The 15608-nt window shown below is 47.2% G+C and overlaps 1 protein-coding gene across 1 annotated transcript in view; it reads left to right on the plus strand.

The window, feature by feature from the left end:
• LOC105748610 (uncharacterized) overlaps window positions 1-15608 on the plus strand; it is an 82370-nt gene that overhangs the window by 2523 nt on the left and 64239 nt on the right. Inside the window, exons 4-5 of the mRNA XM_049704956.1 lie at window positions 102-337; window positions 9543-9657. Coding sequence (XP_049560913.1) covers window positions 102-337; window positions 9543-9551 — 245 coding nt within the window. The 3' untranslated portion in view covers window positions 9552-9657. The remainder of the gene's footprint in view (window positions 1-101; window positions 338-9542; window positions 9658-15608) is intronic.

A 15608-nucleotide genomic window follows, 5' to 3' on the forward strand; every position in this document is an offset into this window, starting at 1 on the left:
CCAAACGTGGTTCATTGGCTTCCCTTCCACAGGCTGGTGGTGGTGGTGTTGGCGTGGGGGGAGCGTGACTTGCAGCTCAGTGGTTATCTTTTAATTCACAGACCACATAAGGAACACCATGATCCGTGCGCCTGTGCAGCGTGTTCCAGAGTCCCAGCCCTCACCAGCTGTGAGGTCACATCTCGGAAGGCAGTCATCTACCTCAACCAACAGCTCCGAGATGCTGGGCAGCGGGACCGTATCTGCCATTGGGAGAGCTGCCGCTGGTGCTCTGGGCTGTCCTACTCCTTCCGGTAGCCAAAGAGAGGATGCGAGTTTTAAAAATGCATATATTCAGGTAATCCATATTGTCATACGCCGTCTCCCCCCCCCGCCCCCGTTTTCTAAACCTAACAAGTTGTTCCTTCTGTGTCACTAATTGGGCAGCCTGAAATGAGGACAAATTTCATTTCCGGTTACCTGAAAGTAAACTTTCTCCCTTCCAGTTTGATTCCTCCAATATCTGTTGAATGCCTCTGTGGTGTAAGTCACTATATTAGGCAGAACATGGAGGAGGAAAATGGCTAGCCTCTGTTTCTGATTAGTGATATAGTCTGTCCTCCCTCTCTCTCTCTCTCTCTCTCCCCCTCCCTTCCTCCCTCCCTTCCTCCTTTGTCTTTCTCTCTTTCTGACAGTTGTCTATTTTGGCTCATGTTCCTATGATAATTACCCAAGAAATGAAAGCGTTTATTTTCTAAGTAACAACCCAATATTGATTAGAAGGCTGGGGTTTCAGCCGCCTCTTTTACAGTCTGGTCTGGAGGGACCAGCAGGACCCTGTGGCCTCAGCTTGTGGCCAGCCCAGGTTGGAAACATCAAGGGATTTCCAAGGAGGCCACAGGCCTCAGTCCTACTTGGCTAGATCGTAGCTGCACACACTCTTGCCGAAATGCACTTACCCCTCGTGCAGGGGGAACTGGTGACAAGTGATGCTGAACCAGAGGTTCAGGACGCTAATATGATTTATTATCTGTGTACAGCCTGGGGAGGAGAAAAGACTCATAGAAGTGTTCTAGGCTGGTCATTCTGCATGTGAGCATTTATTTATCTGCAAAGCTGCCGAATGTCCCTGCAGGAAGTCGCGGGCGCAGCAACCCCTGACTGCACAGACAAAAGTCTCCCCTTTACACAGGGCTGCTTTTATTGTTTCCAACAGCTTTGTGCTTTCCCTGGGGGAAGAGGAGAGTCACAGAGCGAGTTTTCTTCCTCTTTTCTCACGCTGCAGAGGAAGTGATGTTGTGGAAACAGGGGCATTAACTTGGCCTGCAAACCACATCAGAGCCAGAGTTGGGAAAAGCTCGGAGCAGGGTGGCATTCCTATGGCTTTCGTCCTCCGGGTCCCCAAAAACCCAGCCTGGGTCTGAGCATGGGGATGGCGGGCGCTCACAGGTGGCACAGAGCAAGAGAAGTCGTACTTGGGAATCATTCCATGGGTACAAGGGGCTCCCTGGGGACGGGTGCTCCTGAACCATTAGGAGTCAAGCCCCCAAATGACTCCTGGAGCAGCTTCATTCATTCTTCATTCATCTATCGGAACACACTTAGGGATTAGGCACTTGGTGCCCAGCACTGTGCTGGCCCAGGGTGTGCAATGGTAAGCGACAGAGACACAGTCCCTGCGTCACGGAGCTTACATTCTACTTCGCTTGGCACGCGCAAGGTACCGGATGTGGTCCCGACCGTCGAATCCTGTAGGTCCTACCTCCTTAACGTCTATCCTGGGCTCTTCCTCATCCGACCATCCTTAATTCAGACCCTTGAGGACTCCTCGTGGAACAATGGAACCCCCCCTCCCCAAACTCGCCTCTTCCATCTGATCATGCCACCCACTGCTTTGAATCGTTCAAGCAGCAAGAAGGGGGGAGACAAGGGGAGATAAGGACACCCCCATCCAGCTGAGTCAGCCTCCTTTCTAAAGATTTCTCAGAAGTCCCACCTAGTGATTTCTACTTCTGTCTCATTGGCCACTTCTTGCTGCAGGGGAGGCCGAGGAATGGTACCTTTTAGCTTGAGGCCATTGCTGCCTCAGGTTACTACGGAAGGGGGGATGGCTACTGGGGTGGCCAGCCAGCCACCTCTGCTCATATACTCACAGGGTATGTGACAGACAGTATGACATCACTTAGTAGGTGGTAGGAGAGAGTTTGAGAGGGACCTTTTGGGCTCTGTTCCCTGGTTCACATCCCAGTTCTGTGGGAGCCGCCCTCTGTCTCCTCCGTGGGGTTGGGATGCCAGCAGCCTCTATGTTGCTGTAGGTGCAGGTGGAATCTGCCCCTAGCTGAGCCAGTTCTGTTCTTTTTTTTTTTTTTTTCCCCTGGAAATGGGGGATCAGGAGAGAGAAAGCTGGTCAGTCAGGGCAGGGCTGGCTGCATGGTTCCACCTCCCGCCCTGCACCCCGGCTCACCTTCCTGAGATGGGTCCTCGGATGCCAGCTCCCCACCTCCTCGTGACCCTGGCCCTGCTTAGCCTCCTACACACCACCCTGGCCTTGGGACTGCTACCACCCTCTGCCCCTGGGTACTAACTTTGGGAAGGTCAGGGTTGGGGAGCCTCACGGTGCCTTGGGGGTGGGGCAAGGTGGCAGCACTTCGGACACATGGCAGGGCCCTCTCCTCCACTGAGGATCCAGGCACCGAATGTGTCCCAGCATGGAGGTTGTGATCCCTTGGAGGCCAGCGAGTACCTTGGGTGGAGGCAGTGGGCGTGTGGGGGCAGGGGAGAGTGAGGTCCCAGCCCCTGGCTGGGACCCTGCATTTTAGTTTTGTTCTGGGCCCCACAAATTATGTAGTCAGCCCTGTCTGACCGTGGGGCCATTGCGTTCAAGCCTGTGGATGCCAGGCCAGGGAAAGCCAGTCTGCAGAAAGGCAGAGAATAATAAAGAAATGCGGTAAAAAACAGAGTGCCTTCAGAAACACGGGGCCCCAGAGAGGGCAAAGATTGGTTCCTGAAGGGCGTCCAGTGCCCGGCTCCTGCCCGCTGTGGGGACCTGCCTGTACTTCTGCTCCTGAGTTCTTCTCATCAGTTCCCTTCTGTTCCTTGTGCTACTATGAATGATTTCCCCTGATAACCAGCTAAAAGTGCCCCAACCCAGACCAAAAAAAAAAAAAAAAGCTTGGTTTGCAGTTTATAGTGTTGGGTTTCAGTCCCAACTTTGCCGTTTAATTCGCTGTGTGATACTGGGCGAGTAGTTTTTTTAAAAAATATATTTATTTATTTAGGCTGCACCAGGTCTTAGTTGTGGCACACGGGATCTTCATTGTGGCATGACTAGTTGCGGCATGCATGTGGGAACTAGTTCCCCCACCAGGGATCGAACCTGGGCCCCCTGCATTGGGAGCGCGGAGTCTTACCTGCTGGACCACTAGGGAAGTCCCTGGGCAGGTTAGTTATTCTCTCTGAGGCTTCGTTTCTTCAACCTTAAAAAAATGGCTGGACCTAATGGTACCAACGTTGTAAGTTGCTATAAGGATTATCTGTTTACACCCCTTCTCGTTAATAGAAGTATTTAAGACACAAAGGCATGTAGAGGATTTTGAGTGAAACAACTTCCTTCTCTGACTGTTTTCTCAGTACTTTAATACTGCATACTTGAATCTGGTTAACTTAAGTGGTAAGAATAGGGTCAAACAAGATGGATGTCATAGGTTTTGAGCACTAGACAGGTTTGCTTAGCGTATTTCCATGACTAAAGACTAAACACATAAGGTAGATATTCCAGTTATCTATCGCTGCACAATGAACAACCCCCAAATGTGTGGTTCAAAATAACAACCATGTTACTGTATCTCATTATCTCGTGGGCCAGGAATTGGGACGGGACTAGGATGGGTGACTCTTCTGCTCCATGTGGGGTCAACTAGGGGCTCTCAGTGGCACTCTGGTGGTGGATGTGCTGGTCTGGAGGGTCCAAGTTGGCTTCATGCACAAGTGTAGTGCTTTGGTGGGGATGGCTCCAAGGCTGGGCTCAGCTGGGACTGCAGAATGTGGTTCCTATCTGTGGCCTCTCCAGCATGGTGGTCTTAGGATAGTGTCACTTTTTCCATGGTTGCCCAAGTTCCAAAAGACCAAGATAGAATCTAGAAAGCCTTTTCTGACCTAGCCTTGGACATCATGTGGTATCACTTCTGCGGATTCACCTCATTACAGGAGAGTTAGAAGCTCACCCAGAGTCAAAAGCAGGAGACTACATGAGGGTGTGAATACCAGGATGCATGGGTCATGGGTGGGGGCATTTTTGGAGACTAGCTATCACAGTGGACCAACCACTTATATGTTTGTTCCCTTAGTCCTGGGGGGCAAAGTGCAAGGACATGGTTGGGAGAGCTCAGGTCCATCCCCAGTTCATCATCAGAAGTATTCTGGGAAATCCTCAGCAAGAGGCAGGAGATGGAAAGGCTCTTGGGAACATCAGCCTCTGCAGAGAGCTAATTCCATAGGCTCTGGATGTTAAATCCTAGTCCTGCTTCAAAACCAGCCTCTTGGGCTCTTGAACTTACAAAAAATAATCTCAGATTCCTATGAGGGAGTTACAATTGTCTCCATTTTCTATATGAGGAAACTTAATTAAATTGCCCAGAATCACAGCTAGAAAATGGTACAGCTGGAATTTGAAACCAGCTATATCTAATGCAAAAGGAGTAGGTCATTTTACAGTTTAAGTTACTTTCCCAGGGTCACCCAGAGAAATACAGAAATACAATTCAGTACCCATTCATGGTAAAAACGCTTAGCAGGATTAGAAGAGAATGGAAGTTCCTTCATCTGATAAGGAGTATGTACAAACAAAACTTACAACAAACACTGTATTTAATGGTAAAATATTAAAAGCTTCCCCCCTGAGATCAGGAACTAGACAGGATGATTGCTATCACTCTTTCTATTCATTATTATTCTGGAGGTCATAGCCAGTGCAATAAAGCAAGAAAAAGAAAGAAAAAGCATCCAGATTGGAAAGGAAGAAGTGAACCTCTCATTATTCTCAAATGACATGCTCGTGCACATAGAAAATCCAAAAGAACCTACAATCCAACTATTAGAATTAATAAGGGAGTTCATCAAGGTCACTGAATTTAATGTAGGGCTCTGGTGAGGAGTCAATGAGAAGTTTGTATCAGCTACTAAACCCTAACCTATTTAATCCTCACAACCACTTCTCTTTGGCCTGTGACCCTGGTGACACTTCCTTCTTGACATTCCCTTTACCTTGTCTTCCTTGATACAATCTTCCTTTGGGTCTCGTCCTCCTCTTCTGGTATCTGCTCCTACAACATCGGCCGTGCTCAGAGTTTGATCCACAAGCAGTGCTGTGGCAAGGACAGCTTCGTCGTGTTCTCTGTGGGTGGCGTCTCCCATGGGTGTCCAACACTGTTATCATTTCTTCCCTGGACTCGCCCGCTGACCTAGTTCTTGGTTCTCCTCCCTCAATTTTTCCCCCCATTTTTTTTTATTGTGGTAAAATACACATAATATAAAACCGACTATCTTAACCATTGTAAGTGTACAATTCAGTGGTGTTAAGTACATTCATGTTTCGAAACCATCACTACCATCCTCCTGCCTCCCTTTGTTTCCATCTGTCACACAGGCCCCGGTGGGAGGGGACCTTCCTCAAACACAAACTTGATCTTGCTGCCTTTTCCCTCTTTAAAATCTTTCAAGACCGGAGACACCTTGGTTAAGGATTTGGGGCCATAAGAGAGGTGATCCCAGGAAGCACAGTGAGGGAACGAGAATCAAGACAGGGAAGGGAGGAAGGCCAATATACGGTACGTTTGTGAGCAGGTTACCGATATGGGCAACTGGGGCTCAATTCTGCTGGTGCCTCTCTGAGATCCTGTGTAGCACACCCCTCAGCACTGCCCCGGTGAGGGGTGAGGAAGCTGGAGTATTTACCCACCAACTCCCATCCAGCTGGTAAACCAGCTTTCTGGGAGAACAAAGAAAGTCCCAATTTGTAGTGTTTGCCAGTGGCCACGATATAAATATTCCCAGTGTGGCTGATTGGAAGCTACCAATGTTTTAACACTTGGCTTGCAAATTTTCTGAATATGTAACAGTCAGGCTCTCAGGCTCTCCAGAGCTAGTACCACTGCTCCAGCACACCCCAGCTCTCATTCCGCATTAGCTGAGGGTTGTTTCTGGGAAGCTAAGCACTTAGGATCTGCTCGCCCATATGGTGGCCAGCTGAGCATGCTTCAGCGGCCTGAGAACTCCCTCTGATGGTTTCAGGAAGTCCTCATTGTGTTTGGGAAATCTTTTCAGGTGCCTTCCGGGTTGGGTGGAGGGACACGGGTGGGACACCAACAGAGCTTGCGGTTAGGTCTTCGCAGGGCCCCCCTGCTTGGAATGCCTGCTCCTTCTTAGCACACACCCCCGCCCCCCACCCCCGTAAGCTTCTGCTCGTCCTTCAGTACTCAGCTGTGGTGGCACCACCTCTGTGAAGCTCTCCCTGTGTTGCCACACACTGTCCTTGCTCTCGTGACAGCCTGAAAGCACGCCCTTGGCTTGTTAATTGCTACCTGCCTTTGTTCCTCACTGTACCGTAAGATGCCAAGGCCAGGGATGTTGTCTATCAGTTTCTGTAACCGCAGTTGTTAGCCCAGGGCCCAGCACAAACTTAGCTACTTAATAAACAGACAACTCGCCCCACCTGACCCTGGCACGTAGTAATGATTGAGTCAAATGAACACTCTCCCCCTCCCCCTCCACTATTTCTATATCCACTGCTCAATCGATCAGTTGGTCCCTACAGCTTTATCGCTTATTCCCATCCATTTCCAAAGAGGACTTTAGGCAACAAGCAGGTGCTTCCTTTCCCGTGAAGGTGTGAGTGACCATATTTTCTGAAGCAATGATCAGGACACATGATCTGACACATGTTACGACACACGGTCTGACAATGGGACAGAACAGTTTAAATCACCACCGTCTCGGAAAATCTGGGCTGCGTGGCCCTGTGTCGAAAAGAGCCAGGAGCCATGGCTTTGTAATGCACGCCCAGAGCAGACAGGAGTTCTGTTGTGAAGACCTCTGTGCTTTTAAGAGCGGCACGTGAAGATAGCGGAAGAGAGAAGTTGATTTCTGCGGCACTCTAGCTGGAGTGATCATAGGGACCAGGGAAAAATCTGTGGCAGAAACAAGCTCCCATGAAGACCATATGCTGTAGTTCTAATCGATGGCTCTTAGAAGTAATTCCTCGACATTGCATTCATTTTTACTGCCTCCCCTTCAGGGGCAGGAAGAACAGGGTTGTTAGCCCGCGTTTATAGATGAGGGTATTTAGAAACAGAGAGGTTCAATGGCTCAGCCCCAGTCACAGAGTGAATCAGAGACACCGCCAGCCTCGAATCCAGAATTCCGACTTGAGCTTCTGCGCCAAGATCCCTCGGGGCACGTTTCCTCTCTAATTTGCATAAATCATCAACATTTTTTTCCAAGCTTGTGCTGAGAAAGCCCCTTTTCAAAGAGCGGAAACTCCCTTTGCCTTCTGTCGCCTTAGTTTTATTTTATGAACCAAATTCTTTTACTTCAACATGTAGACTTGCTATTTTCCCTTCCGTTGAGCCCTTTTCAAAAGAGGTCGTGACCTTTGCTTATAGATGCAATGGAAACGGGTGAGCCTAAATGAAATAAAACAGACGATCCGGAGGCCATATAAAGTGTCATTTCAACTAATGTTCAAAATCCCATGCAGTTGATTATAAGTCTTAGATCCTGGCAGGTTATCAGGAAAATAAGAATGGATAAATGGTGCTTCCAGTGTTTGGACCCCACTAGGGGTAAGATGAGCCTCCAACCTCGGGAGCAGATTCCTAGGATTAGAAATAAGAAACTGGACATACCAGGGCCGTGCAAGCTTTGAGAAATTTCAATTTGGAAATATGTAGGGAACCATACCTGAGACTGAAGGTATGCCAACTTGGTCTTTTAATCACCAACATAATTACATAATTACTCACAATCCTTTCACATATTTAAGAAATTCTTAGCTTATGACCTCATCTGTCTGATGGTCCTTATTGGTCCTCCAGTATTGAGGTTTCTGGGCATGAACTGTGCTTCCTGGAATCCCAGGTCAGCGCTTAGTGCCTTGCTGACACTCACGAAATAGTAATAATCCTCTTGAAAGTAAAAACATGCAGTGTGTTTGGAAAAATCTTCTCCTCCATGTCAAGTACGTTAGATTTTCAAAATAATTTATGGCTCATCTGTTTAACCATTAGAAAAAAAAGGAGTTCTGTCTATTTGAAATCTTTGGTCAAATAAAATTCAGCATAGAGGAAAAGCTTTTTGTCTACATGGCACAGTAATTTACTTTATTACTTATCACATTAGTCAGCTATTGCTGCAGTCATGCTGTGTAACAAAAGTTTTAAGCACACCCAAACTCAGCAGCTTAAAATGTTTATTTCCTGTTCACGGGGTAGGGGTCGGGGGCTGGGGTTCTGATGATCTCAGTTGAGTTTGGCTGTACTCGGTAGCTTGGGTCCAGGCCTGTTCCACATGTCTCCTCATCCTCCTTGGCCCAGCAGCTTCCTGGAGCATCCTCATTTTATGGCAGATCACCAGAGAGCAAAAGGCAGGCCAAACAACACAAGCACCTTTAAAGCCTTTGCTGGCATCATATCTGCTCACATTCCATTGACTAAAGCAAGTCACAGGGTCAAGCCCAAGGTCAGTGGAGCAAGGGAGCACAACAGCCCAAGAGGGAGGGGGAGGGGAGTAAATATTTGCTGAACAATACTCCAGTCTCTCACAATTATCATCCCTAAAAGCCTGTGTTATGGACTGAATTGTGTCCCCCCCAAAATTCATCTGTTGCAGCCTGAGCCCCCAGTCCCTCAGAATGTGACTGCATTGGGAAATGTGGCCTTTAAAGAGGTGATTAAGTTGAAATGAGGCCATGAAGGGAGCTCTAATCCCAACTGGCTGGTGTCATTATAAGGGAAGGAAATTTAGACACATAGAGGAAAGGCCATGTGAGGACACAGCGAGAAGGTGGCCGTCTGTAAGCCAAGGAGAGAGGCCTCAGGAGAAACCAACCCTGCCGACACCTTGATCTTGGGCTACCAGCCTCTTGAACTGTGAGACAATACATTTCTCTTGTTTAAGCCGCCCAGTCTGTGGTATTCTGTTATGGCAACCTGAGCTAATACAGCCTGTAAACCCCTTGTGGGTGACTCAGGGCTGTGTCTTACTCATGGTGTTGTCTTCCCCCACAGTACTTAGCACATTACCATGTATACATATTTATGTATATTTGGTGAATGAATGAAATCTTCTCTCAGTTTCAAAATCAATAATTAACTTATTTTATCAGCCAGACTCATGGTTGCAAGTGTTAGAAACCCATTTAAAGTTTTTTTAAGCAAAAAGGAAATCTTTGGGGTCAGATGACTGGGGTAGCTTCTAAAATGTACAGAGTGATTCTAAGAACCAGGGCCTCACCTGCCAGATCCTCTTTCCATGGTCCCTCACTGAGGCACTTGGCCTTGTTTTTGCAGAGAAAATGACTACCAAGAGAACGACAGATTATATTTTCCAAAAGTGATGACAACAGTATCTCCCATCCCAGCTGCTCATCTTACGGTGTGACTTTGACATTCCTCCCGTTGAGAGGTAGGGTCTGTGTTTTTTGCCTCTGAATATGGGTGGGCTTGTGACGACAGTGGAAGTGACACTGTGTGACTTCTAGGCTAGGTCATAAAAGACGATACAGCTTCTGCCTCGTTTGCTGGAACATTGCCTTTGGAGTCCTGAGCTGCCATGGCAGAAGTCCGAGGCTGCCATGCTGTCAGGAAGCCCAAGCTACATGGAGAAGCCACATGAAAGTGTTCTGGCCAAGAGCCCCAGCTGAGGTCCCATCTAACAGCCACCACATGTGAGTGAAGATGACTCCACATGACTCTGGCCCCCAGCCATTGAGTCCTTCCTGTTGAGGCCCCAGATATTGGGGAACAGGAACAAGTCCTCCCCATGGTGCCCTGTCCAAATTCCTGATCCACAGAATCTGTGAGCATGATAAATGGTTCTTTTATGCCACTATGCTTTGACATAATTTGTTCCATAGCGATTGTAAGTGGAATGAAGAGCCCAGGATTACACTCTTACAGCTACCACTCTTTAGAAAATTCTGGGAAAGGTCTCCAATTGGCCAGGCTTGGGTCACATGCCTACCTCTTGAGCCAACTGCTCTGTCCGGGAGGAAGTAGAGTAGCTCTAGCCTACTTTATGTGTGCATTCCTGGGGGAGTAGGCAGGGATGTTATTATGGCCACATACCAGACGCCTAGGGCTAGAGTGATTCATCAAAGGTGGTAGGGGTGGTCTCAGAAGAAGGGGTATGAGAATGTGTTCTGGGCAGACTGAAATAATAGCTATATTCTTTCACCTTTACTTTATTTGGTAACCTTTTTTGGGGGGAGAAGGGGAGGTTTAAGATAGTTTCCTTTAAAAGAAGATCGGAGACCACAAGCTGTGTGACTTTGAGCAAGTTACTTTGCCACGCTGAGCCTAATAAGAATTTTTTTTTTGTACTTCTCTGGCAAGTTGTTAAGAGTGTGTTAGAAACGCTTTTCACTTTAGTCAAAATTTACGTCAGGTCGGTCATCACTTGGAAGCAGGGACTTCAATGTTCTGCTGAAGGGTCCACATTGCTGTCTGCATTAATTTCCACATGGCTTCCGTCTTTCCCTTTTCCACCCCAAAATACACACACACACACACACACACCAGTCGCACGTGATGTGCACACACACATATTAAATATGTATTTTTCATAGATTCCAAAAATAACCAAACCTTTCTTCTTTCCTGAAAGCCAGTAATATTTTTGCAGCCTAGAAATATCCTTAGGGTCAATATCCTCTATCAGGGATCGGCAAACTTTTTTTGTGACAGGCCAGAGAAGAAAAGTTTCAGGCTTTGCAGGCCAGACAGTTTCTGTTGTGACTACTCAACTCTGCCCTTGCAGCCAAAGCAACCACAGACGATATATAAGCAAATGGGTGTGGCTGGGTTCCAATAAAACTTTATTTATAAAAACAGGTAGTGGGCCAGATTTGGTGCACAGGCTGTACTTTGCACAGAATCTATAGCAGCACTGTCCAATAGAAATATAACGCAAGCCACATATGTATGTAGCTGCGGAGAAAGGCGGTGTCTCCCCAGTATCAATTCCCAGCCTGCAGTAGCATCAGCTCCCCTGTTGTAGGAGAAGGTATCCAGGCAGAGCATCAAAGATATGTGGATGCTGGAGGAAGTTGTCAGAGTACAGTGAATTGTCTCACATAGCTGCCCGCGAACTCAGGCAGGCCCAGGGCGTAAGGAATGGGGCATCAATGGTGTCTGCCTTGGGGAGCAAACCTAAGGAAGAAACCTGTGCCTTGGAAGGTAGAACAGTGAAATGGGGGAGGGGGTACTATGCCACTGGAGATACCATGGTGCTGCTGGGTCAGGGCTTTCCTGAAGCCAGATCTAACTCTGGACTTTAAGGTTATGTGAACCAGTACATTCCCCAATCAGTATGTAAGCCAGTTTCCATGGGGATTTCTATGTCTTATCACGGAAAGCAGTTTTTACTACTCTACAGGTTAATTAGCTCAGCAATTCTTCGGATGCTGAATAACCGTACTATGAGAATTGAGATTGGCAGAGGTGCGGAGATTCTGTATAAGCGTTTCTCAGCCCCTCTATATTTGATAGGATATTTCCCTCCTACTCCTGCCCCTCAAACAACAAAACGAACACCACCTTTTTGGTTTTCAACCCTATGTCAGTAGTAAAATAAGACTTAAGAAACACCCTGGGGAGTTTGGTTAGGATCTATTTCTGAATTGCACATGGTCCAGCCTGTTGACTGAAGCAAAGTGTAGACAGAAGCTACACCATCATTAAAGAAGGTGGGGTATATATATATATATATATATATATATATATATATATGAATATTATTCAGCTATTAAAAAAAGAAGGGAATCTTGCCATATGTGACAACATGAATGGACCTTGAGGGCATTGTGCTAAGTAAGATAAGTCAGACAGAGAAAGGCAAATACTGTATGATCTCACTTATATGTGGAATCTACAAAACCAAACCAAACCAAACAAAATTCATAGAGAACAGATTGGTGGTTGCCAGAGGCAGGGGATGGGGGTGTGGGTGAAATGGGTGAAGGAGCTCAAAAGGTACAAACTTCCAGCTATAAAATAAGTAAGTCATAGGAATGCAATGTACAGCATGGTGACTATGCTATACATTAATAATAGTTAAGAATAGTGCATTGCAGTATTTGAAAGTTGCTAAGAGAACAGATCTTAAAAGTTTTCACCACACACAAAAAATTGTGTAACTATGTATGGTAATGAATGTTAACTAGACTTACATCGTACTGATCGTTTCGCAATATATACAAATATGGAATCATTATGTTGTATACCTGAAACTAATATACTGTTATATGTCGATTACATCTCATTTAAAAAAGAAAGACAGAAAGGAACCATCAGTCCAAAAGAGACCAGGGCAGGTATGGTAGGTTGTTGGGTCCCTAAACACCCATTTCAACTCTCCTCTTGCTGACAGTCTTTTAGAGCAAGGCTCTACGTTCAATAACGCGCTTTCCCAGACATCTGTGCAGGAGAGGTGGCCGTGTGACTCCAGTCCAGCCAGTGGGACACAGTCAGAAGTCACCTATCATTGCCTCTTCTGCTGCTTTCTCCTTTGGCTGGAGTGAGGGGCTGGGGCTGGAGATGCACGCGTCATTGCCACGTTCTGAGGAGGGGGAGACGGGCAGGCTTCTTCTCGGCCTTTGTGGGCCACCCTTCCAGACCTGGACTCTATTACCCCGACTTCTTACTGCCTGAGATAAATCAGTGCCTTTACCATTAAGCCAACAGCCACAGTTGTTGCGTTTCTCTTATGGGCAGCTGAATGCAGTCCTGTGTGATACAGAATCATATAAGCCTCTTTACTTTTACCAGGATGTTCCTTTACCACTTTCCCAAGGATCGTGGGCACGTGGGAGACCTCAGAGGGCCTAAACTGTGGCCAGGGCAACAGATGCAAACCAGGACAGATGAAAGTAGGTAGAGTAGAGCTAAATGGCCGTGGGAGGACCTCTCCAAGCTTGTTTTTAAAAATCTTCAGGGAATCCAGGGGAGATCATACAGCCTTGGTGGTGAACCCGGAGCCAGTTCGTCCTCCTCATTGGTATAGACTCTTGGTGAGTGAAAGTGCCCAGATTCCAATTCCAATGCATGGAGGGAGAGGGGTCCCCCCGCTACCTGCTCCAACAGCAAGCAGTGCCTGGGACACCAGCTGGGTGTCCTACAGTTCAACTCAATTCTGACACCATCTACCTGGAGACAGCGTCAGATCCCACAGGTTAAGGGCTCAGTCCCACAAGACTGCCCTCTGCCTCAGATGCCAATTGCAAGTCCAGGTTGTCACCTGTGCCTCTGACCTACTGGCTATAAATCAGAGGTTCCCACGACCTCCTTCTTGGGTTCAATTAATTTGCTAGAGCAGCTCACAGGACTCAGAGAAACATTTTACTCACGAGATCACTGGTTTATTATAAAAGGCTACAACTCAGGAACAACCCGATGGAATTGATGCATAGGGCAAGGTGTGGGGAAAGGGCACAGAGCTTCCATGCCCTCTCTGGGCTCACCACTCCCCCCATGTCTCCACGTGTTCGCCAACCTGGAAGCTCTCGAAACCCTGTCTTTTTGGGTGTTTATGGAGGCCTCATCACACAGGCACGATTGATTAAATCATTGGCCATCAACGACTGATTCAACCTCCCTCCCCTCTTCCCTCCCAGGAGATCAGGGGGTGGGAATGAAAGTTCCAACCTGCTAATCACAGGGTTGGTTCCTCTGGTGACCAGCTCCCATCCTTAATGAGGTGTCCAAAAGTCATCTCATTAACATAACAAAAGACACCTTTTATCACTCTCAGCACTTAAGAAATTCCAAGGGTTTTAGGAGCTCTGTGCCAGAAGGGGACCAGACCAAATCTGTGTTTCTTATTATAAATCACGAGATGACAGTGAATCTCTTTTGGACTCTACCAGCGCAGAATGAGCCATCAGACGCTAAACGACTATCCCAAGCTACACGATGGAGAACATCTCCCATTGCTCTAGGACCTGGGTGCTCACCAAACCCTTGTCCCACATGAAAAAGGCCTTTCGTTTTAGCTCCTGTGCTCTCAGGCACCCCCATCATTCTCTCCACTTCTCTTTACTGCTAGTTTATGGCATTGAAAAAACAACCATCGCGACAAATTGCCTTTTCTTCTTGCCTTTCGAGAAAGAAACCTAAGTGCTAGTATTATTTTCCACTTTTAATCACAGCTTGACAGAGATGGAAAGTTAAGTCGTGTAATTGCTTTTGTGTTTTGTACTTCTTTTCACTATTTTGGAAAAAAGAAATCGTTCAATGGATAAAATGTGGGTTTACACCAGACCCCAAACATCACGAGCATTAATGGCAACCATGTGTTATTCCAGAGAATGTGCACCTACTTTGTGGGAGGAAGAAAAAATACGGCGCTGCTCGGCTAGTACACAGAGGAAACCAAAGAGTTCCAAAGGCATGTTTGGGGACAGAGAGCTGTTTCAGGTATCTCAAAGTAAAAAAGATATATTTTGTAAAAACTTAAGATGTAGATATTACCATGGGTGTACTTGCAGCAAGATCGCCTTCCCCAAACTATTAATTCATAAAACGTCTGTCTCCTAACTGGAAGGTGGGGGATGCCTGGAGGCACATCTGGCCCATCCCACCGCCTTCTGCCTGGATTGTCCACAAAGCCACTGGGCCAGCATGTGGCCCTCTGTGCAGAGGCCAAGAAGAGAGGCTGCAGACAGGTGGGGCTGCAGCTTGGCCACAAAGTGCTCCCTACCGCCACCAAGAATGGAGCTGGGATGGGGCTCTCCACCCAGCACAAATCTTTCCCCATCTCTCCCGTTGCCAGAAGCCTCAGGTGGGCTGGGCTGGCAGAGGAATGAACTTAGCAGAGACCCACTTGGTTCCAGGAACCATGACTTGATACCGCTGAATCACGATTGCCTGCTGGAAGGGACAGTGCAGCCTTAGTCTTTGTATGTGTGAATTTAATGTCTGCTCGGGGGCTAGAATCAGAGTTGTGGTTGGAAGCACCCAGCCCCAGATTGTAAAGTGGGTAGGAATTTTTGCTTGGTCACAAAGTCTGGTGTGCAGACACTAATGCTCTTTATTTTCCTTTTTCGTTCTTTTTTTTTTTTTTTTGCAGCCTCTAAATTTTTATTAACATGCGTTTTTAAAAGCAAGCACCCATACTAGTGTGTGTGGGGGGTAAGGGTGGGAGAGGAGGGCAGGGCAGGGTGAAGGAATTCTGCTTTATTGGTAATAAAATGCCAGAATTTTTTATTTATGTATTTTTAAAAAATTATTTATTTTTGGCTGCGTTGGGTCTTTGTTGCTGCGTGAGGGCTTTCTCTAGTTGTGGCGAGCAGGGGCTACTCTTCGTTGCGGTGTGCGGGCTTCTCACGGCGGTGGCTTTTCTTGTTGCGGAGCACGGGC

Source organism: Orcinus orca, chromosome X (assembly GCF_937001465.1).
Source record: "Orcinus orca chromosome X, mOrcOrc1.1, whole genome shotgun sequence".
NCBI classification, from domain to species: Eukaryota; Metazoa; Chordata; class Mammalia; order Artiodactyla; family Delphinidae; genus Orcinus; species Orcinus orca.